We start from the raw sequence: 26016 nt of genomic DNA, 5'->3' as shown, positions 1-26016 counted from the left end.
CAATCCGGTTCGTGGTCGTGCGAGGTGTGAGGTGCGAGTTGTGAGGTGTGAGTTGTGAGGTGGGATGCGTGCGATATGCGATGCGATATGCGATACGATATGCGATACGCGATATGCGATGTATGGGGCGTCGTTCCTCTTCATGTTCGTGTCTAAGAATAGCAATAAACATATCATAAGAATTCTTTAAATATTGCCTGCCCTTTGAATATATTCTGTATGCCCTAGGACACGCGAACCGAATGATATTATTCTCTACACTTCCAGGTTTGGCCACCAGGGACTACCAGAACTGTGTCCATATCACACACATCAACAACTACGCAATTTCTAGTCCCAGATACTTCCACATTTTCTCAGCCTGGCGTCAACCCCAAGGTCTCTGTTGGCGTCCATGTGAGCCATGAGTTACTTCTCCACTCAGGTTGAGAGGGATGAGTTTGGAGGGCTGGAGGACCTGAAGGGTGGGCAAGGGCTATTGCAATAAATTGGCATACTAGCCCTCATCAACCTGGACATGCTAATTGAATGTGTCAAGCCTTGCAGCTATTTACAAAACATGGTTCAGCTGGATTGTCAATATCTAACCAAGCAAGCGATCAACTTGTATTGGCTGGGCCTGGGAACATTACTGGAGCCAAGGACGAATCGCCAATGCGTCGCTAATCATCCAGTCTTTGGGCCTTCAGCAGGGAGACTTTCCCCCTCGTAGTTAGGCGAATCGCATGGCCAAAGTTCAATTGAGCATGCCATTGGGTCCGAAACCGTTGGGTTCGTCCTGAGACTAAATGAGGGCGGTTAAGACAGCAAGCCATCATAAGTGCTGGCTCTCTATTGAAGGGTCGAGAAGTGGAAAAGAGAGATTCTGCATGGGGCCATGTGTCTTACGACCAACGGCGTGTCTGAAGAGCTGGTTCGACCGTCCGATGGTCCGAACCCGGGGCGGCTATTCTTGTCAATTGAATTGGCACCTTGTCAAAGCTCATGACGAAACGGCCGGAACTGTCCATGACAACCCGCGCGCGGTCATCATAGTAAAAGCCAATGCCACAAGATGGGGGCGCCGTCCAGGGGTGGCTAGCTGACAGGGACGAATGGGACGCTTACGGCGGGTGGTTTCGGCGGCGATTGCAGATGGCATCGTGGGTTGGCGTCTGCCATTGGCGGTGAGCTAGAGGCCAGAGGTGACGGGTGATGCAGCGAGATGCAGGCAAAGCGGGACGGTTACAGACGATGCCATGGCGACAGAGCGGAGGGGATTGTTTGCATGTAAACAACATGGAGCTTGCAGATGCGCATCATGACAACGCAGTTGCAGTGCAGGAGAGGGTCGGGCCATGGATAAAGGGAGGGGCTCGTCTTGTCTGATGGTTTGGTTTGGCTGGGCTTGTACATTTCTGTTGCAACGGCAACTTTAAGTAGGTACTCAGGCTGACAGCAAAGGCGTTGTCTAGACTGCATCCGTCAATCAACTCTCATTCTTTCCTGTCTCTCTTGGTCTCTCTTTCCAGCTGCATCTGCTCTCTTCTTTTCTTTGTCCATCTCATCATCTGATCCCGCCTCGCAGCGTTATCCCGGGCATCGCAGCATCTTCACTTCAGGTTTCTAGCAGACCCTGGCTCTACTTCCCCGGGTTATCTTCAAACCTCCAGCTCCGTCGATCCCCTGAAGTCGGTCGTCCAAGACACCCCCTGCATCGTCTCGTGGAGAAGGAAGGGACCGGCCGTGCAGAGGCGGTGGCAGCCAAACCAACCTGATCAAGGTACTAAAACAGGAGGAGGATCCCGACGCTGTCGGGAAGAGGGAAAAGGTGACGCCTTTGCCGGGACAAACGACAAAGAAGGAGAAGTAAGAAAAGGGCGCTGGCTGCCCCTTGTTTGCGGTTGGTCTCTTTTGGCTCTTCTCTCTCCTTTGAGGAACAAACTCCATCCTTTCTCTCCTTCCGCATTTTGGCTTTCGCCACGTTCGCTCTTGTCATTTCTCCCGTCTGATCGGCATCTGCATCACCACTGCAACTGCAATTCATCCGCCGTCGCATCAACAACTGCGGCAGCAACGACAACAATCAATAGCTTCGCCTCTCCACTTGCTCTGTCAGCCGACCTTCTACTCTCTCTTCTTTCTCTCTCGTGCATATTATCTATCTCACTTGGATCAAGACTACTTGATCCCCTCTGCCCTCTTCTCTTCACCTTCTTTCTTCTTCTCCCTCTCCGTCATCTCGCTGCTTCCCCACCATCTCGCCATTCTTGCCTCTTCTCCCCACCCACTGCGTCACGGCCATTCACATCGCCAGGAACAAGCTGTCAATTTCATTTCTGGCCCGGATTTCCGCTAGCCTCATTCGCCCATCCATCACCATCAATCAGCCTTTGAGTCACTCGTCTCGTCGGGTGCCAATAAGGCCGTGCTCGAGTTGCTAAATCGACGGGACGGGAGCTAATCACAGCCAGCATCAGTGCTCTGGCCCGTCACTCAGGGCCCTTCGCCAGCCCACCAAACAGCGCCATAGCACCCACACAGCGCCAGGCACCGCCGAGGCCACTCCTTGGTTGCTCCCACGACACAAAGTTGCCCCCCTATTTTCCGGATCCGGCGTGGGGTGTAAACAAATCCAGACACGCCCTCTGCAAATCAATCAATCTCCAGCGAAATAAGGGCCCCCAGCCGGGCCTGCCTCGCCTCGCCTGAGCCCAAGATGCCTTCTGCCACTTCAACAACAACATCCGCCGCTCCTCCTAGATCACACACACCACAGCTGAGACCCAAGTCATCGTCGCGAGGCCTCAGGAGACCAAATAGCGCCGTCTCGACCCCGAATCTCAAGTCCGCATACGCTTCTCATTCGCGTCTCGCTCCGCCGCTGCCTCGCAAGGCCTCGCTCGCACAGCTCAACGCAGGCTCTCTTGCCAGCATCCCCGATGTCACTGAGAGTTACGCCGTCGATTCCGTCCTGAGTGACTCGTCCCAGAATATGATTCCCACAACACCAGGCCGTTCCCAGGCCGCCAATGTCGCTCTCGGCGACACGGTCGATGTTCCTGGTGGCTTGCAGGGTACCGTCCGTTTTGTTGGTCCTGTTCAGGGCAAAAGGGGCATCTTTGCCGGCGTCGAACTGCTTCCAGACTTTGCCAGTCGAGGGAAGAACGATGGCGATGTCGATGGGTAAGATGACATGATGACCTGTGTTCTTTCTGGACTTGCGACTGATCATGACAGGATCTCATACTTCACCACCACCATCCCCGGTGCTGGCATCTTCCTCCCCGTAGCCAAAGCCGTGCGCCGCGAGTCGATTCCATCCTTCCCTATGACTCCGAGCACCAGCAACTACGGTGGCCTAAGGGCTGGAAACCAGAATTCTGTCAACTACACTCCTCCGACCCCCGGCCTGCCCAAGTTTAGCGCTTCAGTCGGTCCCGGTGCACGAGCTCCCAGTCCCCAGCTGAAGCGAGCGCCAAGGACCTCTCTCCCCCGTCCCGACTCCCCTGTTCGCCGAATGCAGATGACGCCTGGACCACGACCATCTATGACCACCCCGGCCAAGACGCCATCAAGATATGGTAGCCCGACAAACGCGCGCTTCGCCCAGAGTGTGCGCGGCACCTCTGGAGACCCAAGCAAGAGGACATCCAAGCTGGATCGCAAGCCTAGTATCGGACCCCGGAGCGTTTCTGCCCTGGGCTCCATCTCTGGACTTGATGATGATCCCACCCCCATGGGAGTCAAGCGGACGGGGACCAATGGCAGCATGGGATCCGTTTCGTCGTTCAGCATGAAGATTCGTCCTGCATCTCGCGCCAATAACGCGAATGAAGAGGAGATTGAGCGCCTAAGATCTCAGCTCGAGGACCGGGATCGACAGCTCAGGGAACAGTCTTCTACTCTGGCTGACATGGAGGGTAGCTTGGTCGAACTGCAGGGGCTTATGGAGCAGGCAGAAGTATCACTGGCGCCTCAGCGGAATAGCTGGGATAACAAGGACACGGCGCAGCTTCGCCAGTTGCTGCGGGAGAAGAACGACAAGATCGCGATGCTCACGGCAGAGTTCGACGCCCATCGAGCAGACTTCCGGAGTACCATCGACACCCTGGAGTTGGCCAGTACCGAGACAGAACGCGTGTATGAAAAGAGGATAGAGGAGTTGATGGGCGAGCTTCGTGAACTCGAGTCAAGGAACCTGGATGTTGACTCGGTAGCCACGCAACTCAAGCAGCTGGAAGAACTTGTCCAAGAACTTGAGGAAGGTTTAGAGGACGCTCGTCGCGGAGAGGCAGAGGCTCGAGGTGAAGTCGAGTTCCTCCGGGGAGAGGTTGAAAGAACAAGAACGGAACTTCGGCGTGAGCGTGAAAAGGCTACGACGCCCAACAATGCCAGTGCGAACGGCGACACAGTATCCTCCAAGGAGCTGGAGCAGAAAGATGACGAGATCAGGGGTCTCAAGGCTATCATCCACTCTCTCAGCCGAGACTCGGTCCCCGGAGAAGACAGGACACCTGTTCCAAGACCCGGCTCGATGATTGCGGGAGACGCCGTCGAGAACAAGATTGCGCGCGATAACCTCGAGCGACAAGTGGCTGAGCTGCAGTCGATCCTTGACAAGAAGAGCAGCCGGGAGGACGAGCTTGAGAAGGAGCTCGAGTCATTCCGACAGGCGGCCGGAGCCACCAAGGCTGCCAACAGATCCTCGCTGAGGGATTCTCGCGACACGGTCGTCCTGACCCAGGCCATGGAGAACCGCCCAGTCGAGCCTACTCACAAGCGGGCCAGCACCCTCGACACGATGCCCGAGAGCGATGTCTACTCCAACGCCACCGAGACTAGCACCCTCTGGTGCGAGATTTGCGAGACTAACGGCCACGACATCCTGACATGCACCAACATGTTCGGCCCCGATGGCGCCAAGACCAACGGCGATGTCAAGATCAAGGACTCTCACCGCGACGAGCTGAAGCCTCACACTCCCACTGGCGACGATGCCCCGGCTCCTCTGTCGCCCTTCAAGACCAAGAACCCCGGTCCTCCTTCGCCCGCCGTCAGGATCCTGCCCAACCCCATGGAGTCTGGCCCCGTCGCCGGCAAGGAAAGCGGTATCATGGACCCCGAGAAGTGGTGTGCTCTGTGTGAGCGCGACGGCCACGACAGCGTCGACTGCCCCTTTGAGGATGCCTTTTAAGAGCTCACAAAGATGAACATGAACTTCATGACACGGCCTTTACAGAGGCCAGGAGGACGATTTAAACTATGCTGGCGGGCGTGATGAAAACCGCTCAAGGCGTATGCATTTTTCATTCATTGTTTCCATGTCGTTTGCCGGGCTTTGCCGGTAGACGGCTTTTGCTATCGGGCATTCGTTTGGCTAGGCATTCTTAGTGATACCATACCCTTACTTGTTTTTTTAACACTTTACTTTTCATTCATCCAGCCTTGTATAGCACGTTTTTGTAATACTACCTATGTGACATGATAACCTTGGCATCTTTGTACATCTAATTGTGATGGCATGGTTCGTGAGTAGTTTAGTTCCCTTCCCACAGAGACGGAGCGTGCCGAGTCCATCTCTAGAGTATGTTGATATGTAATTACATAATATGAGTTTTAGAATAAGAGAGTGTTTAGAGTCAGATAAAGTCTCTGCTAGTCGTTTTAGATAGACGTTCAATGTAGTCTATACACTCGCTACCACCTCAAGTCTCCTCCACACGCTCCGTTGTCCATCATACTCATGGCCTGCGCCGTTTGGATCCTCTCTCCACGTACACTATGCCACCAACGCGCGCTCTTCCACATTTCGTCATCCCAGCCGCCCGTCAGCTGGCGGTACTTGATGAGGAACCAGATGCTGGGCTCCCAGCTCCGCGCGTCCCAAGGCACCCCGGCATTCATGCCCAAGGGGTTGCGTCTAGAGCCCCAGCATGTGAAGCCGCCAGCTAGAAGATCATGGCAGAGGATGTCTTCATCGATTAAGGGCGGGTCATGGAGGAGTGCCTTGATGATGTTGTCTCGGAAGGATCTGAAGGGGATGACATCCTATAGCTGTCAGTACGTAGTGATCATGTAACGGACGGCAAGACATACAACATAGGGGTGATGCCCAAAGGTGAGTTGTAAGTCAGTCGGCCGAAGATCCGGCGTCACGTTGCGGAACCTTGGCCTCACGAGGGGAAGCTGTGACGGCGCATGCCCCTCATCCGCCGTGACAGAAAAGATGCTACACCCTTCTTCACATAGAATCTCTTCGATGCCACCCATACCGAGGGCGTAGCAGTTGGCATATATCGCGCCAAAGAGACCCGCCTCGACGATGTACTGCGCCGGTAGCGGGGTTGGACCTGCGTTGGCGGCGTTGTATAAGGCCTTTGTGAACTTGTTGAGGGACTCCATCTGGGCGCGGGTCGGTGGCCACATGCGAGGAGGCTTAGAGGACGTGTCCTGGGTTTCTTGTTGGAGATGGCGGAGCAGGGAGCGTTTCTGACTGAGGGTGAGTGTTTCCACGCCGTTAAGGATATTTTTCAAGGCTTTGTCGTCTGGGGTGGTTGATGCGAGGGATTCGGGTTGTCCTTCTTGGTCGGTAGACTCTGGACTGTCTTCAGATATCTCTTGCACGATACCCGTGTTTACATAGTCTCCTGAGAACTGTACCAGTTGTTGTGGTCTGAAGCTGTTGGTTGCCCAGAGGTTCACTCCCATAGGCGCAAAGGGGTCGTCCGCGGGGGTGAACGGGAAAGGTAGTGAGTTTGGGAACGGCTGAGCAAAGGGGACATTCGATGCGGGGATAGCCGATGCAGTGAGATCCCCCCAGGTGTCGTTTGGAAATAGTGACTCGGTGAAAGCATCTTGATCGACAGTGGACGTATCTATCGACGCGATAGGGTCAACTACTGTGGCACCAGAGGTCGTCTGAGGAAGGGCGGCATCATTGGAACCGCCCTGACCCGTCGCCTCAGCTATATTAACCAACTCAGAGACACTTGGCTCCAGGATCTGATTTAATAGCGCGAGTTTCTGCTTCCGCTTCTCCCCTGTCGTGATGGCGTCAGCACGTCCTGGGTGTTCTTAGAGGTGTGGCCTACGGTAGTTCCGGCTCGCGATGCGGTTCTGCTCCCGACGCGCCTCCGAGTTGCGCTTAGCGGGCGCCTTGCCCTTCTTTACCTGCGCCGACTTATTGTTCATGATGACGCCCGTTTACAATGGTTGAACCGAAATGGTCATGACCAGGTTGTATTGCTTGCTAGGGTGTGGTTCAAATGCGTCTTCGTCGGTCGGAATTTCGTTATTCCCGATGATATCAAGCTTCACCTCACCCCTTGGAGATATTTCGATCCAGGCATGAGACTGCAACTCCAACACCATACTCCTTGGCGGATTGTGGCATTATTCCCAAACTCGCAACATGGCTTTCCCTCACAAACAGTTGCCGACATGTCGGGGGGCCCTAACGGTGTACCCCTCCGTAATATGATCATCTGTACCATAGTTGACATGATATCAGACTCGCGATAAGATGAAGACCTTCTTGGGTATGAAAGCGACTTAAAGACTGGATAGCATCCATAACAAATCGTTTGGTGGCAAGGCCTCGTCCCTAAGCAAAAAAGGAATTATGCTTAAGATAAGTGTATAATCCGCGGATACGACTTTGTCCAGGTGATCAGCGTGCATAGATCGAGCCCGTAACTTATTGCTCTACCTGACGTATGTGCCTGTTGGTTCCTTTCCCTGCCTTGATTGAACTCTTACATCCCACCGCCCGTGAGTGGTACCACCATTGCCTCTGTCCTGAGGAGCACCCCAAGACTCCTCGACATCATTTACCACCTTCGTCCTCAGCTTCTTCCTGAGGTTGCGTGCAGTAACCGCCACGAGACTGCGCGTGCAAAAGTTTTGCGAACTTCTTCTGTTCCTTGGAACTCTTGACCGTACGTGGTCCATGGTCCTTGTTGAATCGGAACTTTTGGATAGTCTCTCAGGGCTTGGGTGCATTATCTCTGTTGGGGCAGTGGTCCTGGTTGTCCTTCCACCACGCCGCAATGGCGGTAACGGTTGATTTGCGCGGCTACGGAACGTCTTAGTAGTGAATCTAGGATGAGAGGCAACTGTGTAGTTAACGAAGACAAAGTCGGCCTTATCGCCTTGGGCGTTATTGAGTCTTTGCCTTGACACGTTTGATTTGAATCTCTTGGGCGTTTTTGTTGTTGGGGGTGTAATTATGTTGGCGATTGCAGCTACTGCCTGGGAACGCTCCAATACTCCGACCCGACGTTGAAGCAGCTATCGTTGTAGGTTATCTCAAAGGCTTCAATACACAGAGAGAGTAGGAAGAGAAGTCTAGACTTCTGTCAAACATTGCGATTAACGATGAAGTAATAACATTTCAAGATAGTCAACGTGTGCTCACATTAATTTCATCCCGTTAGAACTCTAGGATCGCATATGGTTAGCCTATATCGTCTAAGATATAGACGGCTATAACTATAGCTATACCAGAGGAAGATTAACGCTACTATTAGTTAATGAGTTAGGATAGACGCGGAAGTTAGATTAATGCTTAATCTATTATACAAATTATTCACTAGCGATATTGCGACCTTTTAACTAATTAATGTGATCTAGGCCATTCCACGTCCACGCGCATGTGACGAACGGTCTTGGTCATCTTCGGAGGAAGATGCGCGGGTGAAGAGAAATCAGACTCAGCAAGCTTTTTATCGAATTTGTCAGACCAGGTACAGTGAAGAAGCTCAGACAAATACATTGCATTGAAGGCCAATAGAGGAGCTAAGGCGGCTTCATCTGTAGACTGTGACGCTGAATATAGTATTGAGGGGAATAGTGACATTGAGGAAAATGTCATAATTAGCACCATGTCGAACCAGAATATGTAGATGCATAGACAGCTGGGAGTGTTCACCAGCGGTGATCTGGAGTCAAACGTGAAGATGGTGCCCGTGACCAGGACCCAGGCGCCTAGGTCAAGACGAAAACGAGACAAGAGTATAAATATATATAGCTTATCCCCTTCTAAAGATAGTTAATAAAGCATAAGAAGAAGAGATGAAAAAGGTCTAAAATCTTACCTTTATTCTAACATAGCTTTAATATTTTTACCATATTTTATATAAAATTCTTTATTCTCCTTTAGAGGAGTTAGGTAACTCTCTCTGACGTTTTGGCGCCTCGTTTATATCTTGACCGGCGTCCAGGTCGATGCGTGGGAGTGTGTTCGCGTTAAAGCCGGGGAGAAGCTCGCCACTGGTATCTATAAAAACGTGGGACCAGCCAGTCGTCTGTCGCTTCATGCGAAACGAAAGAGTAGCTCGATCTTGGTCTTGGCCTTGATCTTGGGCGAGGCTCAGGCGAGGCAGGTCGTGATTCAATTAGGGATTCTCGGGGGAGGGGGGCAAAGGGATGTCTCCCACGGGCGTAGGCTCCTCAGGCTCAGAAGGTTCGAAACGGGAGGACAGAAGAGGTAGATCCTTGGGCTCGAGAGAGTTGGCGCGAGAGGGTGGCAGAGGAACGGCCTCCCCGTTCCATTATCTCCGCCGTCTCTGCAGTGATATTTGCTGGCTCTGTCTCTAAAGTGTAAGCCCCAAATTGGAGAAGACAATCATCTCCATTATGAAGGATGTACCAGAGTCTGCAACACCAATGATCACATCCAAAAAATTATCAAGATCTGCCTCATGGCGAATGAGGAACTGCAGGTGCATGGCTGGTTCTGTGTATTGGCCTGCGGTAATCTGAAGGCGAACGTGTAGACCGCGGCCAGGACCCAAACCGATACGTGCAACGGTGCCTGGGTCGAATCCAGTGAGAAGCTTGTTGTTGACGTCCAGCAAACATGGAACCAGCCATTCGTAATGTGTCTAATTCCAAACGAGATATTGTCCTTTCGGTCGCGAAGTTCGCCAAGCTCGTCGCGAACAAGACCTTTTCCTTTGCCATCTAAGATCCAATGATCAGGTTCGGGAGAGGCATCGCGAGAAAGCGGAAGAGGTGTGTTCTCCGGCGCGGGCTCGAGGATCAAGGTTAGGGGGGAAGAGAAGACGAGCATCGTCTAGAGAACAGTAGAGGAGGAAGATCCGTAGGGGAGTCAGGGTGAGAGGGAGCGATCAAATCAAGCGAGAGAGAGTTATCGAAAGAGATGAATATGTCGTCTGAGTCGGGATCAGGAGAGTCGGGGTAAGAGAGTGCGATCAAATCAAGCTCGGGAGAGGCCTCGCAAGAGAACGGAAGACGCATGTCCTTCAGGGCGGTAGGTTCGTCGCCATGGTGAATCGACTTGCCACGATGCAGAGCGAGAAAAGTGAAGGCTGTTCGGAAGGGAAAGGGGAAAGATAGAAGGTGAGCGGCGGCGGAGAGCTTTGCGGTTGTGTGCGAAAAGAGAGAAATCGGTGAGGTGTTGAGGAGATGAATTGTGCTCCGCGTGGTAGTTTCGCGAGGCGAGAAGAGTTGTGCGTTGATAATGAGGTGACGCGTCGACGCACAACCGGCAAGGAACAATAGAAAACGAGACAGAAAAAACAGAACGTCAGAGATGTGGGTAGAATTGTGCAGTATCGTAAAAAGAAAATAAATAAAAAAAACAAGCTGGGTAGGCATATGCAAACTGTTTGACAGCTGGCAGCAGTAGCATAAGAAAGGAGGGTGAAGGATTTTGTGGGAAAGCGGATACGGAGGGATAGATAAATATGTATTGAATGATTGCGCAAAAGCGCAAATATTACTTCTAGGTATGCCGAGTAGTCCCATAGCATCGGATAGGATGGTTCCTTTATGGAGGAACAGGATGGGTTTTGGTCAGGTTTACTTTAGTTGCAGCACATAGCGGACGAACAGGCTACACGCATAATGAACACTGTCTTCATCAATATTGCATTCTGACACTGGATTCAGAAGCTTCAGGCTTTGACGTCTACGATCTTAAAGCCGACAGCTCGGGTAACCGTGTAGCCATCAATGAAGACTGGGTGAACTGCCAGCCAAGGTCCAAGGCTCGTTCATGCGGAAACGGCCTATCACATTTACTTCACGTCGACTTCCTAGATATTTCCCTGGAGCATAAAATTAGACCTGGGAAGCCCTGATGCTAAGAAGTTGACGCTCTCTCTCCCCGTTCGAGCTGTGGGATCAGGCGCTAGATGCTCGTCTCTCACGCCTTTCACAATTCCTACGGCCAACGAGCTGTTCTACAGCACAACCATTGGATGCGGCCGATCTAGTTGATGCAACAAGCCAACACACCTTATTAGTTTGACTCGATGAGGGCGTTGCACCCACCGACAGGAAGCTCAGGATGGACATGAGCTCAAACGGGTTGAGTCTGTTGGATCACAGGCCACAATACACGGGCGAAAGTCACGCGGAGAGCTTGGGCACAGCGATGAAACCTGGCTAGTCTTGATATGTAACTGCAGTCCCTTGGGACACTCGGATGGGAGAGATCATGTACTCAACAGACAGGTAGAAATAATGAGGGAAGGCGCTCCCGCCTGCCATGTGGAAAGCCGTTGCGCATACCTAAAGTTAGGTGGCCCCGCCCACTATTTTTGGTGAAGGGCGGGATGACTCAGCACAAAACACCAAGGCCGGACATCGCGAAGCCAAAAATCCGGGATGGGATGGGGCAAAAAGAAAAACTCCCCAAAAATCGAAAAACGTCACAAAAAGCTAGCACTTCACCGTTTCGATCGGTGGTCCTCCGGGTTATGAGCCCGGCGCGCTTCCGCTGCGCCAAAGTGCTTTGTTCTTCGTTGAAGAGCGGTTGTTTAACCAGGTATATGATCTGTGGGTTTTGGTCCACTTGGGCGCCACCCCAGCGCCTGAGTGGCTGATTCAGGGCCGCAGGCAAGAGCCAATGACTCACGTTTGAGTTCGGCTAGAAAAAAACTGGCTGGGAGGCCTTGGTTTCACCCCAGGCGGAGTGTGTGAACGACCCTCAGGCTGTTGGAGCGACCTTTGCATGAGGGACTATAGTATCGCTCCAACATTTGCCCATTTTTCTCCTGGATGGTTGACATTGGTGTCTTCCTTGCTATGTCTTCCCACTGAGACTCATATTGCGGGATTGCATGAGCTGCATCCGAGTTCCTTTCAGCTGAACCTCTTGTACGCTCTCCCTACCCTAGGCAATCACCATTACCACGCGGCAGTTCAACATATTCTCGCATTCTTTCTCTCTATACAACAATACACGTTTGGTGGGGACAAGGGAAAATGAAGGCGGCCTTTTCAAATTTTCTAGACAACGCCATGTCATGCTGATGGACCAATATGCCCACACTCGCTCTTGTGGCGCAACTCGGGGGCACTGAGGCTATTCGCATGTCAACCAAAGCCTGCACAGTGAGCAAACAGTTTACCTGGTCTTTCATGAGACGAAGCATCCAAGCATGATCAGGCCCGTCGGCCACATGTTCGACATATAAGTTCATTGCCCCCCTTCGCCGAGCTTTAGGACCTCGCATTGGTTAATTGCCCAACTGACCATGCGACCGATGCCACCGAGGCCGAAGTTTAGTGTAAGCTATGTGTTTCCCCCTTTCCTTTTTTTTTTTTTTTTCCCACTTCCCTCTGAGTTCGCGGAGACAGACCGCATCTACTATGATGCACTGAACCAAGTCAACAACGACCTGGAGATTCTGGTCCTCAATCCTTGGCTGTCATGATGTTGTCAATTCTGTCTCTTTCCTTATCATTGCCAAGCTCGACGTAAACTTGGGAGTTTGGGCCTGCCATTGTCATAGGTTTTGCAGATACGCAGCGTCAACTTAGTTGGGAAGCAGACCACCATGACACCCAGCGTTTCATAGAAAGGACAGGCCTGTGTATTTATCACTGTCATCTCCATCGATCATATTCAATGCTCATCTGCGATCTTTGATCTTCCGGGGTCTCGACTAGTTCCGGCTCGGTTCCGGCCAGTTCCTACGGCAGGGTGATCAGGGCTGAGGATCGGAAGTGGCCCCACCGTTACCCCGAGTCGTAACCCGGGCCAATAGCGTGGATGGCTTTTTGATGCTCACCAGGCAAAAGACCATTATCATCAAGGCAATTCTGCCGTCTTTCAAGCTGCATGTCCAAAAGTACAGTACAGGGCCCTCTGCCTGAAAAAGAGGTCAAGGCAACCTCCAGAAGGTTCGGGGCGGGGCCGCCGGTTTGTTTGTGTCACTGTTTGCCTGGCTCATGACCAGGCTTTGGGTAACGATACTTTCAGGGACTTGAGACGAGTACGAAGGGTCCATGCATGGGTGTTGAAGGTGAGGGGGCTTGGAGAAGGATATGGTTTTCAACCACAAGATGTTCGCCATGTCACAGGTGATGTCAAAAGTTCAGCTGGCCATGATACGGGCAAGGCGGCAGAAAAACCTTTTACACCCCAAGTCTAGACACAAAGAACCTCAAAAATGCATCATGTCTTTCAGCTAAAGAGTCAGGTACCTTTTGGCAGACCAGGGGACGTACCTGTAGGCACATCGGGGGCGAAAAGTGAACGAATCAGTGAAACATGGTTGCTCCGGGGCCGGGGGGCCTCGTAGGTTGGGCGCCTTCTGGCCCAAAGAGAAGAGACGCCGGCGCGCGTGTGGCTTCTAAGAGAGGGTGCGGGGCCATTTAATCGGACCCTGCGGCTGGAGAGAAAAAAATGGAAGAACTTCTGGCCACTGCCGCAGTCTTTCTTGGGGCCGCGGGATGGGGAATCGGGGCGTTTTGGCAGGGGACCATGTTAGTGAGGTACCTGCACAGCCTTGTCATGACGCCTGTGGGAGCCTGGGTTAGGTTCTTTGGCTGGGGGGAGTGTGTGGTGTAAGCGCCTGCTTACGGGAGCTGAGATGAAAGCTGAGGAGTGAGGAAGATGCTGGAAAAGGGGGCAATGGAGGAGAATAGGCAGAGTAATAGATTGATACAGATTACGAACAAGAAAGAGGCTGAATACTTGCACTCCTCGTAGCATAAACTCGCCTTTGATAGCCCAACTCCTCCGAGGCCCGCCAGTGTGGTACGCCTAACCAAGTCCCTCGTACCAAGGCCTAGGTCGTGCATTATCAGCACCGCCACAGAATCGACATTCTTCCACACAATTCCATGAGGTGCACGCTTCGCCGGCTGGCGACCCTTCCTTGCGCCTGCTCGCTCGCTCACTCGCTGCAGCCTCCCTTTCTTCTCAAAAGCCGTCCCTCATCAATCCCCAGCGCCTGACCTCGACATCGACGTCGTTGCTCAACATCTCCTCTCTTCTTGTCGCGCGACTCTTTTTTCTTCTTGCCTTGTATTCATCAAAGGCTGAGCGCTTCATCTGATCGATCGAACGCCTCCATCGTCGTCGTCGAATCGCCCTCGCCCTCCACTTCCCCGATTTTCGTCCACTCAGGAAAAGAGAGCGAACCCGTGCAACTTCTCTTGCTGCCCCGCCGTCGGAGACTCGAGATAAACCCTTTTTTCTGGGAACAAGGTACGAACATATAATACCTGCGTTGCATCGCAAAGGCGTGTTCGGTCTCTGCGCTTTGATGCAATTTTCTTCTTTTGGCAACTTTGCGTTTGCCGCGCGCGCAAACTCGGGAGCCTCTTTGTCTGCTTTGTTTGGAGCTTTACTAATACTTAACCCCCCAGCCCTTCCCTCTCGTTGCCGACAACAACTTGAAATCCTTCCACAACACAACAAAACACAACACCGCCAACATGGTCAAGGAAACCAAGTTCTACGATACCCTGGGGGTAAGCATCTGCCTTGCAGTCAGCCATTCTGGCCTCGCGCTAAACTATTCTACTAGGTTTCCCCAACTGCTACTGAGCAGGAGCTCAAGAAGGCCTACAAGACCGGTGCCTTGAAATACCACCCTGGTACGTCCCTTGAAACTAGCCCTTGCGTCACCAGCACCTAACATTTCACAGACAAGAATGCGCACAACCCCGCTGCAGAGGAAAAGTTCAAGGAAATCTCCCACGCCTACGAAATTCTCTCCGATTCACAGAAGCGCCAGATCTATGATCAATATGGCGAGGCCGGCCTCGAGGGTGGTGCCGGCGGTGGTGGCATGGCCGCCGAGGACCTGTTTGCCCAGTTCTTCGGCGGAGGCGGCTTTGGAGGAGGTCTTGGCGGCATGTTTGGAGGCGGCGGCATGAACCGTGGCCCTCCCAAGGCCCGAACCATCCACCACACTCACAAGGTCTCCCTCGAGGACATCTACCGCGGCAAGATCTCCAAGCTGGCTCTTCAAAGGTCCATCATCTGCCCCAAGTGCGAGGGTCTTGGTGGCAAGGAGGGCGCTGTCAAGCGCTGCCCTGGCTGTGATGGCCACGGCATGAAGACCATGATGCGCCAGATGGGTCCTATGATCCAGCGATTCCAGACTGTCTGCCCCGACTGCAACGGAGAGGGTGAGATCATTAAGGAGAAGGACCGATGCAAACAGTGCAACGGAAAGAAGACTACCGTCGACCGCAAGGTCCTCCACGTCCACGTCGACAAGGGTGTTAGAAGCGGCACCAAGGTCGAGTTCCGAGGTGAGGGTGACCAAGCGCCTGGTGTCCAGGCTGGCGATGTCGTTTTCGAGATTGAGCAGAAGCCTCACGCCCGCTTCACCCGTCGGGAAGACGACCTGCTCTATGTTTGCGACATCGAGCTCATCACTGCCCTTGCCGGTGGTACCATCTACGTCGAGCACCTCGACGACCGGTGGCTCGCCATTGATATTCTCCCTGGTGAGGCAATTGCTCAAGGTTCGTACCCGATTCACGTGCCCCAAACATGTTCCAAGCTAACCGTTCCAGATGCTGTCAAGATGGTTCGCGGCCAGGGGATGCCTTCTCCCAGGCACCACGACTTCGGCAACATGTATATCCGATTTAACGTCAAGTTCCCCGAGAAGAACTGGACCGAGGACCCCGAGGTCTTCGAGTCCCTCCGAAAGGTTCTTCCCCCGCCCTCTGTCCAGAACATTCCTCCTCCCGATGCCATGTCGGAGCCTGCCAGCCTCGAGGATCTCGACAACCAAGCTCAGACCAGAGTCTTTGGTAACTCAGACGGCATGATGGATGATGATGACGAGGATGGCCACCCTGGTGGTGAGCGCGTGCAGTGCGCCTCGCAGTAAGCCAACTGTGACTGAGCCAGCATTCCACTCGAGTGCAGCAAAAACTCTCGACGCCATAGCGGCGTCGGCTGCCAAATCGTCGTCCCTCAATCAGGAACACAAAACATCACCTGCGTGGGACGACAACGCAGCTGAGGAAGGGCGTTGACGAGCCGATCAGCGTCGCCTAATCATTCAATGATACCATAACGAGCGGAGGATATAGTCTGTGCAGTGATGGTGTTCACGCGAGGCTACCGGGGAGGGGTGAGCCGAGGAGGAGCTGAGTGGACTTTGCCACGCACTTTAAGGATCGTGTTTCGGGGTCGTGGGAGCATTTGATCTGACTGGGAGGCGTTTTGAGGTCATAGACGATTAAATGAATTTGGTAGTTGCAGACGTAGACCACGAACATGATGATTTTGATTTACAGTTCTTTCAGAGTCTCAACAATGTGTGAAGCTTTTCAAGTTGAATTATAACGTTATCCATTGAACATGTTATTTTATTTTAGTTTTGTGATGCCATTACTCGGCAGCCTCTGCATCTGCCATCACCTTTGTCCCCTGCGCTTCACCCTGCTCTTCCTCCTGCTCTGACTGTTTTCTTAGATTCTCCGTATTATACAGCAAGCTCTTAACCACCTTTTCCTCAACATCGAGCTCCGCGGCTTCGACATCTTCATCGCTCACAAGAGCCGTTGTGCTTGTGGCGAGCTTCTCATCAGTCATGGTCAGAGAGTAGATGGCCAGACCCTTTGCCTTGGTGGGATCGCTGGGATCGAGCGCGGCGATGATTTTGGGCGACTCATCGCCGCTGGCGGGCTTGACGGCGAGGTCGAGGGGGTTGCCGGGGACTTGGATGACTGCAGGGTGGTTGAGGGTGTTTTCCTGGGTAAGCTGCCATGAGAAGATTGCCGGGATGCTACTACAGTCAGTATATATCAGAAACAGAACATGAGAAAACTTACCCCTCGCAAATGGCCAAGATGTAAACAAGGTCAGTTCCCTCATGTGGGAATACCAACGTGTGGAGGCTCGAGAGGGCCACCTTGGTCAAATCCGGCAAAATCTCCTGAGCCAAAGACAAGATGCTCTTCCGTGACAGAAGCTTGCCAGCCTTCCAGTCCCACACAAACAAGTCCTCATCACCACCGCCCGACACGAGAACATCCCCTCGAGGGACAGGAACCGTCATTGAGCTGATAAACTCCTTGTGGCCGAAGCAGAACCCCTCAATGACGTATGCCTGAGGAATGTATCTTGATAGTCTGATGTGCTCATCGCGGTCACCGGTGATGATGTATCGTCGGCCTTCGCTCTCGGCGATGGCAAGCGAGGTCAACATGGAAACGTGTCCAAGCAGGAGAGTGATTTCGAAGCTGGGAACTTCAGCCTTGGACTCGGATTCGGCCTTGGTCCGAGTGGCAAGCTCCATCTGACGCTGCTGGTTGTTAAGAGCACGCAGGTTGCGCTTGGAGTGAACGGTGGTGGCATTGGCAGAGGGCTTGTACGCGGGCTTGGCCGGCCCAGGAGTCGAGGGCTGAGAGGTGGCGGCTTGAGATTCGGGGTCATAGAGGAGAGGGAGAGCGTAGACGTCGCCAAACTTGTCGGCGCAGATGATCTGGGAGTCTGGCCCAATGGCTACATCACTCGGACGCTTGGGCATAGTTCTAACAAGTGTCAACTCATGAATGTTACATATCTTCCCGATTTCAACATACCGCTTGCTCAATTGAGTGAGATTACCCTTTCCGTCATTCTCAAAAACCCAGATGGCCTTGTCGTGTCCTGTGATGGCCAGAACATGAGATCCGTCGCTTGTGCTCGTCAAGTGAGTGATGACAGGGCGGTCCGGAACTCGTGAGATGTTGTGCTCCTTGTTTCGTGGCTGATTTCTGTTTTTGCTCTTCTTTCCTCCCTTCTTCTTCCCTGAAGCCTGCTTATCGGGATCCTCGGTTTGCTCGGTCTCCTTGACTGCTTCATCCTTTGGCTCTTCAACCTTTTGTCGCTTAGCCGGTGGCTCATCGTCGGCTTCTCCTTCGGCAGCGACAGGCTCCTGATCCACAGGCTTCTCACTTGAGGCCTCATCTGAGATGGCCTTGACAGCAGCATCTATTTTGTCGACATCGGGATGCTTCCATGTCGATAGGTGAGCACCATCATCCAGGCTGAATGAGTGAATCTTTCCTCCCCGCGCGGCAAATAGAACACTGCCACTGAGATGGACAACATTGTACGGGATCTTCATCTTGAGCCAGACAAAGAGTGAGGCCGTATCAGACAAGTTGGCCGTTCAATCGCTGAGCGAGAACTCAAGTCAAGAAGCTCTTGATCTCGACGCCCCATGTGAAAAAAAGATACATGCACAATGTACCTCAACCTGCATCCAGCCCCACAATCGCCCAAAGAGGACTAGCCCCACCAAGCCCTAGCGACCACCCGCACACATTTTCTCGCGCGCCGCCAAAATCCGATTTTCTGCTTCATCACAACTTCCAACCACCAAAAAACCAACCACGATACCCCAAACTTGCCCTTAAACAACCTGCCTTCATAACTAAGAAGATATGGGGGGCAAGACGAACAAGGCCGGCTACTTCGACAAGCTCAAGGGCTTGCTCGAGGAATATGCCTCCATCTTCATCGTTGAGATTGACAATGTCAGCTCTCAGCAGATGCACGAGATCCGACTGGCTCTCCGGAACAAGGGTGTTGTCCTGATGGGCAAGAACACCATGGTACGGCACCGCGCGACGTGAATTGAATTTTTGGGATGGTCATGCTAATGCTTCATTGACAGGTCCGCCGAGCCCTGAAGACCTTCGTCACCGACTCCCCCGAGTACGAGCGTCTCCTCCCCCACGTCAAGGGCAACGTTGGTTTCGTCTTCACCAACGGTGACCTCAAGGAGGTCCGAGACATCATCCTCTCCAACAAGGTCGCCGCCCCTGCCCGTGCTGGTGCCATCGCCCCCATCGATGTCTGGGTCCCCGCTGGCAACACTGGTATGGAACCTGGCAAGACCTCCTTCTTCCAGGCCCTCGGTGTCCCCACCAAGATTGCCCGTGGTACCATTGAAATCACCACCGATCTCAAGCTCGTCGAGGCTCAGTCTAAGGTCGGCCCCTCCGAGGCCACCCTCCTCAACATGCTCAACATCTCCCCCTTCACCTACGGTATGGGCATCTCCCAGGTCTACGACCAGGGCCAGACCTTCCCTCCCAGCGTTCTCGACATTGGTGAGGAGCAGCTCCTCAAGACTCTGGCTTCTGCCATCACCACCATTGCCACCATCTCGCTGGCTCTGAACTTCCCCACCCTGCCCTCGGTCATGCACTCCCTCGTCAACAGCTACAAGAAGGTTCTCGCTGTTGCCGTCTCCACTGAGTACAGCTGGCCCGAGATTGAGCAGCTCAAGGACCGCATCGCCAACCCTGACGCCTACGCCTCTGCCGCCCCCGTTGCCGCTGCCGACTCTGGTGCTGCCGCTGCCGAGGAGAAGAAGGAGGAGTCTGAGGAGGAGGAGGAGGAGGATGAGGGCTTCGGTGGTCTCTTGTACGTGCCCCCCAGAAATCACAACCGAAGCACGATTGCTAACAATTTCGCAGTGACTAAATGTAGCCACATCATGATGATGTACGGCCGGAATTCAGGACTTTGGTTGGGATTACGACTCATGGATCTTAAAAATGGGGTACATAGATCGTCTGCTGGTCAATTGAACCTGTCGGGACGGTTACGAAACAAATATGAAAGTCCGCCCTCATGATGTGACAATCTAGGATCTCGGATATGAAACATGCACCACGTTACCGATGGAGTGGTTTTGCCCAAAAGGTTAGTCAACAGCCCCACGCGTTTCCTTCACTTATACCCCCCTCCCGGATGATTATACAAATGATCAAGAGCTTTTTAACCCTGACATCTCGTGATGACACACATCAACACCTTATGACGGACGTTTCCAAAATCATATGTTTTGACAACTGCTTTTGAGGGGTATCATAGCTAACAGTCAAGCATTACAGGTCTCCGCGTTTTTACCTTTGCCCTTCATCTTACATGGTGTGATGCCCGTATCATTTCCCTATTTAAATACCCTCCAATCATCCCGTCCCGGCCTGTCCCGTATGCTGCCTTACCCCAGCCGGCTCTGTGGGATGATCTAGTATTCTCCGAGCCGTATCTATCGCCCGGCCCGGGAGACCTGCCAGTCTCGCGACCTTGAGCGCGTGGCTCTGGCGGTTAATGCCTCTCCGTAGCTTGTGATTGTAGACAAACCCTCCCTGTCCGTCCTCGTCCACGTCGGTGCAGTACGTCTGCACGGTGCCCCCGTCCGGGGAGCACAAGCCCTCGGCCGCGGCCAGGTCAGCAACGCCGTGAAAGTGTGTAGCAAAGAGGGTCCGGCATTGGTTGATGGTTGCCAGGTGATGCAGGCACGCATAGGAGACAGCCGTACCATCCTCCGGCGTCGTGCCTCGGCCGATCTCATCCATGACGACGAACGATCGTGGTGTGGCCTGCTTGAGGATGTGAGCCGTCTCTAGCATCTCAACCATGAAGGTGCTCTGGTCTCGGTAGAGGTTGTCCGCCGAGCCCACGCGGCTGAAGATAGCGTCTACAACCCCTATCTCGGCGTATGACGCCGGGACATAGCAACCGATCTGCGCCAGGATGGTGATGAGTGCGTTCTGGCGGAGAAAGGTGCTCTTGCCAGCCATGTTTGGTCCCGTGATGAGCCAGACACGCCCGTCCTTGGACGACCCTACAAGACAGTCGTTCCGAACAAAGTTCCGGCCCTGCTCAAAGAGACCGCCCTCGACGGTGGGGTGTCGACCTCCGACGATGGTGTGACTAGTCGTGTTGTTGAGGGACGGTCGCACGAGATGCTGCTCGCTCGCGAGCTTGGCGAATGCCGTGGCTATGTCGAGCTCATCGAGGACGGCGGCGTTGCGGCGAAGCTTGACGAGATTGCGGACGACGTGCTCACGCAGTGAGTAGAAGACGGCCTGCTCCTCGGCGCGGATCTGCATGCGCACCTGGTCGAGCCGTTGGCCAAGATGTGTCCATTCGGTGAGGTGAAAGGATCGTGTAGAGCGGCTGGACGAGAGGGGTCGCACGTCAACGAGATTGCGGGCATCTTTGCCCTTGATATGGGCGATGTGCCCGAGGCCAGGAGTCCACTTGAGGGACAGGCTAGGGGCACCGAGGCGTTCGCGGAGTGTCTCATTGAGCGTAACCTTTTCCTGGCGCAAGGCTGTTAGTTCAGAATGGAGCCGCTTCAAGGTAGGGCTGGCAGCGGGCTTCATTATCCAGTTATCGTCGTCTTCAGCATAATACTCCCGGACGCTCGTGGGCCGCTTCCGCTTACTCTTGGGGAGCGCGGCAGCATCGTCCTGTGAACCTTCGCTGTTAACGATGTCCTCAGCCAGAGCAATCATCTGGCTGGCCTCAGAATCTTGTGCCTCATGCTGCTGGACCACACCCTCCTCGTCAATCGCCTCCTTGATGCGGCGAGCAAGCTTCAGGGGCTGGGGGAGACTAATCCGGGCAGTCAAGGAAGCAAAGCAGTCGGGGTTGGAATCGCTCGAGAGGGTGCCGGCACGGTCTAGGAGCGCAACAATGTCCCTGGTAGCATGGATGGTGTTGGCCAAGCCCAAGAGGTCATCGGCGTCACCGCGGCCAAGTGTGAATTTTTGGACCAGGCGCTGAGAGTCATAACTCCTACGCAGCAAAAGGACTACAGAGTCACGGAGGTCCTCGTCGGCGATGAAGCGAGCGACGAGGTCCTGTCTACCAGTGATGACATCGAGCGAGGTCGATGGCGCGCTGAGCCACTCGTTGAGCAGGCGGGCACCGCTTTTGGTGACGGTGCGGCGTATGGCATGGAGTAGACTACCCCGGAAAGCGCCATCGCGGATAGTCTGTCTTATCTCAAGGGCCCGAAGACTGTTTCTGTCGATGGCCATGGTGTGCATATTCTCCTGCCTAAGCGGGGGCTGCAATTTCATGCTCATGCCCTGCAGACGATCCTTGACATAGCTGAGGAGGGCACCCGCAGCGCACACCTCCGCGGGGGAAAAGGCAGCGGCCTCAGACTCAGATAGGGCAGACTCGAGCATGGGCGCCCAGCCGTCGGGGCTGAGCAGGCAGTCATCAGGCCGGGGCGCATAGGTGATAATGTGACGATCCTCAGCGAGGAGAGCAAAGATGCCGTGGTCCGTATCAGACTGCAATTGCTGGTCGAGCACGAGCTCGCGCGGGCAGAGTCGGGAAAGGATCGCCGGCAAGGATGCAAGATTGGTTTGCTGAGTGCAAAAGTGGCCGGTCGAGAGATCGAGCCATGCCAGGCCGAGTGGCACGGCGTCGTCGCACGGCTGGGCGTCCCCAACGTCCGGGCCAACACCTGACGGGAGGGGGTGGGCTGATGCCGCAGCGGATGCGGATTCATGGCCCGGGAGTCCGTCCATCTGACTCGGCACTCGGCCGATATCGATCGCTAGAACATAGTTGCTCGCGTACGGGTCCATAAAGTTTTCATCGATGAGGGTGCCTGGAGTGATGATACGGGCGACTCTGCGGTCGTGCATCAGCCCGCCAGACTTGACCTTGTCTGTGGGAGAGTTTGGGAACTCTTCGGCGATGGCGACATGACGGTTGAGATCTTGGACGAGAATTTTGAGGAATCGATCCAGCTGGAAGAAGGGGAACCCGGCCTGCAAGACAGATGATGATGATGAGATATGGTGCCAGGGGGTCAAGTATCGATGAGATGGATGGTAGCAATGAACTCACCATGGGCACAGGGCCGGCATTGGTCTTCTTTGAGGCAACCTTGAGATTGAGCAAGGGTCCATACTCGTCTGCATGCTCAAAGTACAGCTCATAGAAGCCGCCTACACGAGTTAACAGGACGCAGTTATCGAAGCGGTCCATGTTCTGGCGCGCCTGGAGCACCACGGTAGGGTACGCCGGGGGGTCCTGGGGGAGCGACGGGAGCGGCAGCGGGCTGACAGCATCCTGGGGCTCGGTGGGTGACGTTGACGACGCTGGCGGAGGCGACATGGGCTGAATGAGACCCTGAGGCAAATCGGACAGCCTTATGGTGGTGGTCTTCTTGCCCCTGACCTGGAGGGCAAGATGGGGAGATGGTGGAGGTAGTAATGGGCGGATGGAGAGGCCATGGCAGGCTTGAAGGAGGGGAGTAAGAGGCGATAGCTCAAGGAGGCGATGATAGCTATGGTGATGATGACGACGATAACGACCATGGTCAGCACGAGCACGGGCATTAGCAGCAACAGCTATAGTAGTGACAGCAGCTCGACTAGCAGCGGCAGCAGCAGCAGCAGTAGCACGATCTGAAGCAACGGCGGCCGCCAGCAGGGGCATCGAATCAAGAGTAGCAGAAACAGAAACATGGGCAGAAACGGGTTTAGAGGCAGATGACGATGCCAGGGGCCGCAGATGGCGGATACCGGATCCCGGGGACACCATGCGGCCGGAACATGGAGATGAGATGGGCTGTTGTCTTGTGTTTTGCGAGGGTAAGGGGAGAATAATCGAAAGACGGCTTGGTGCGCTGTTGATGGTGTCGTGGTGTAGTGTTCCTGTCTCGGATAGAGGGGCTCGGGGAATATCCACCACCAAATGCAGTTACCCTCTGCTCGGAGTTTTGAGGCGACACAGATACGATGGACAAGAGATCTGGCGTTGGTTAGGCAAACAGAGACAAGCCTCCACTGGCTGTCAAGAGGAGGAACCTGAAAAGTGGGTGTATGATGTGCCGATATGGTGACACTGGGCAAGATGTGGTGAGGATCGGAGGATGGATCACGCAGGCTCACGCAGCCCTCACGCAAGGCCAATGTATGGAGATCAAGACCAGTCTGTGCGAAAAAGCACTCGAGACGAAACAAGAGGCAAAGAATTGATGGATTGATCAAGTTGTGTGTGGTGTCTGGCGGTAGGGATTGGGCCGTTGATGGCCCGGCACGGCGCGACTGGCGCCGAAACGTGGAACGAAAAAGCAAACCAAAAAGTGGTTCCCGATATAGAAACCAAGGAAAATCCGGGTTACAACGCGTGGTGCCGAGGGGGTGTCCGAACGAGTTTGGAACCAAGACGGCAGATTCTGTCGCATAGTCGTGCTTTTTTTGTGGTTTGTGTGTGGGGAAGATGGAGGAGATGGATGGGAGTCGAGTCACAGACGGGAGGTCTCAGAAGGAGCACGGGAATGCATCACAAGCAGGAGCACAACTCGGGCAGGTGCAAGCAACATGAGCACAACACAACACAACACATGTACAAGCACAAGCACAGCGTTGACAACAATGACAGCTGTCAAGATTATTTTAGACTGATAACATCATTAAAGGAGAAGAAAAAAAAAAGAAGTAAAAAGAAATACACCAAAAAATTACAATAACAAAGAAATTAGAAATCAACAACCACTACAACTCCCAAAAGTCAGTCGGTCCTAGATCAAACAGATCATCATTCAACGCGCCAGAGCCTGTGGGCGAACAGCACATGGAGCGGGAGGATGGGCCCATGGAGGCGCCGCCAACGAGAGGAATCCGGGTCTTCGCGAACAACGTGTGAGAACGACCCAGTTAAGACACAAAATCTAGCGTCCCTCGAACGACACTGAAAACCTTGGTCCATGCGACTCCCCCGGGCGCAGTGAGATTTGATGAATGGGTGGAATGGATGGGATGGGCGGCTGCTCCGGCATCTCTACAGGGCTCTCTGCCACTGTAAGCAGTCAACAGTCCGCCAGACGGCAGCTGGCAACGGTACAAGCAAAGGGACGGGATGGAACCCAGTGGAGGCCTGCTCTGCCCGGCCCAGTGGTGCCATCGCTACCGAAAGATTCCCGTCCATTCCTGTGGGAGACTGCCCAGAGTCCAACGAGATTGGAAGGGAGGCACCGTGAGCCCTGGAGATTGGGGGCGGTCATGGAAAAAGCAGGGAAATACAGTGCGAGCTGTCAAGTCAGGTGCACTGGGGTCCCCGACCGTCTCTGTGTGTCCATCTGTCGAAACGCGGCTCTAGGCGAAAAAAAGAAAAATGTACAGGACCAAGATACGCGCCCGGTCGCCTTCCAAATCTTCCATGCGTCGTGGTCCCATGCCAGCGTCATCATCATCCTCTCTCAGCACCAGATGGCCTCGAAACCTCCCCTTCCCCTCCCCAGACCTGCGAGCACCCCAGCTCCCGCTGGCGTCCCGTGTCTTGACCGGTGTGCGGGCGCCCGGGCGGTAAGGCGGAGAGAGCCTAGAGGCCAGCCCAAGTGTGAATCAGGGCCCCATCTTGAGAGCTCTATCTGGCGACGGGCAGGGCTCCAGGCAGGATAGATGACGGGAACCCATCGTCCAAGGCGGCCCAACGTAGCAGTCGGCAAACTCCCCTTACCGCCTGGGGATCCATTTCTGGGTAGAAGGATGGACTAGAAGGGCAAGGCGAGCAGTGAAGCGGCCAACAAGAGACCAGGGAAAACCAGATTTCTTGTGGTAGCCATCGTTTCCACAAGAAGCAGTCATGCCAGGCAGGGGAGACGAGGGCCGGATCGGAGCAACAAAGGGAGAAGCGACGGGACCATGTACGACTATAGCAGAGAACAACACGACCAGAGCTCGATCGATGCATCACGGCATAGCCCAGGACAACACATGAGAAGGCACGGGAAGTCAGATCCAACGCTCAACTCCAGACCCCACGAGCCAGGGAACCCCCTTGGGACGGGTCGGCGAGACTCTGCCACCTACGCAACTCGCGACGCCCGGGCCTCTGTTGGCCAGCTCAACGCCGTGAGTGAAAGCTAAGCTCCGAGTTGTCCTCACGGCCTCATCATCTGGTGGTGCTCTGGTCGATGGCCATCGTGCTCATTCCTCATCCCATGAATCGCGTACAAACGGGCTAGCATGGGACGGCATACCTCC

General features: G+C 54.0%; 6 protein-coding genes and 1 non-coding gene across 7 annotated transcripts; 3 read left to right on the top strand and 4 right to left on the bottom strand.

Annotated features, from left to right (window-relative positions):
* Window positions 1–2698: 2698 nt before the first annotated feature.
* Window positions 2699–5176, top strand: LRP88_10065 (uncharacterized protein; the record flags this gene model as incomplete). Its single annotated transcript, XM_083246537.1, has 2 exons — window positions 2699–3165; window positions 3220–5176. 2 exons carry the CDS (start codon window positions 2699–2701, stop codon window positions 5174–5176), a joined length of 2424 nt encoding a protein of 807 aa, XP_083097650.1.
* Window positions 5177–5679: 503 nt separating this feature from the next.
* LRP88_10064 (bZIP transcription factor) lies at window positions 5680–7173 on the bottom strand (the record flags this gene model as incomplete). Its single annotated transcript, XM_083246536.1, has 3 exons — window positions 5680–6030; window positions 6082–7022; window positions 7074–7173. 3 exons carry the CDS (start codon window positions 7171–7173, stop codon window positions 5680–5682), a joined length of 1392 nt encoding a protein of 463 aa, XP_083097649.1.
* A 4498-nt stretch (window positions 7174–11671) lies between these two features.
* On the bottom strand, window positions 11672–11743 carry LRP88_10063. The gene has a single exon. It is a non-coding gene; the product is annotated as a tRNA-Met (tRNA).
* Window positions 11744–14679: 2936 nt separating this feature from the next.
* On the top strand, window positions 14680–16094 carry LRP88_10062 (type I HSP40 co-chaperone YDJ1; the record flags this gene model as incomplete). The annotated part of the gene is made up of 4 exons (XM_083246535.1): window positions 14680–14715; window positions 14772–14841; window positions 14893–15720; window positions 15772–16094. 4 exons carry the CDS (start codon window positions 14680–14682, stop codon window positions 16092–16094), a joined length of 1257 nt encoding a protein of 418 aa, XP_083097648.1.
* A 506-nt stretch (window positions 16095–16600) lies between these two features.
* Window positions 16601–18323, bottom strand: LRP88_10061 (uncharacterized protein; the record flags this gene model as incomplete). Its single annotated transcript, XM_083246534.1, has 3 exons — window positions 16601–16997; window positions 17101–17745; window positions 17797–18323. The coding sequence occupies 3 exons, from the start codon at window positions 18321–18323 to the stop codon at window positions 16601–16603; spliced, it is 1569 nt and encodes a 522-aa protein (XP_083097647.1).
* Window positions 18324–18642: 319 nt separating this feature from the next.
* LRP88_10060 (60S ribosomal protein uL10) lies at window positions 18643–19690 on the top strand (the record flags this gene model as incomplete). Its single annotated transcript, XM_083246533.1, has 3 exons — window positions 18643–18813; window positions 18876–19630; window positions 19684–19690. 3 exons carry the CDS (start codon window positions 18643–18645, stop codon window positions 19688–19690), a joined length of 933 nt encoding a protein of 310 aa, XP_083097646.1.
* A 491-nt stretch (window positions 19691–20181) lies between these two features.
* LRP88_10059 (mismatch repair ATPase MSH1) lies at window positions 20182–23464 on the bottom strand (the record flags this gene model as incomplete). Its single annotated transcript, XM_083246532.1, has 3 exons — window positions 20182–22791; window positions 22871–23084; window positions 23136–23464. The coding sequence occupies 3 exons, from the start codon at window positions 23462–23464 to the stop codon at window positions 20182–20184; spliced, it is 3153 nt and encodes a 1050-aa protein (XP_083097645.1).
* Between the last annotated feature and the right edge of the window lie 2552 nt (window positions 23465–26016).

This window comes from Fusarium phalaenopsidis (assembly GCF_050370095.1).
Source record: "Fusarium phalaenopsidis strain FUZ10S chromosome Unknown contig_32304, whole genome shotgun sequence".
NCBI lineage: Eukaryota > Fungi > Ascomycota > Sordariomycetes > Hypocreales > Nectriaceae > Fusarium > Fusarium phalaenopsidis.
This window is presented reverse-complemented; position numbering and strand designations above follow the sequence as displayed.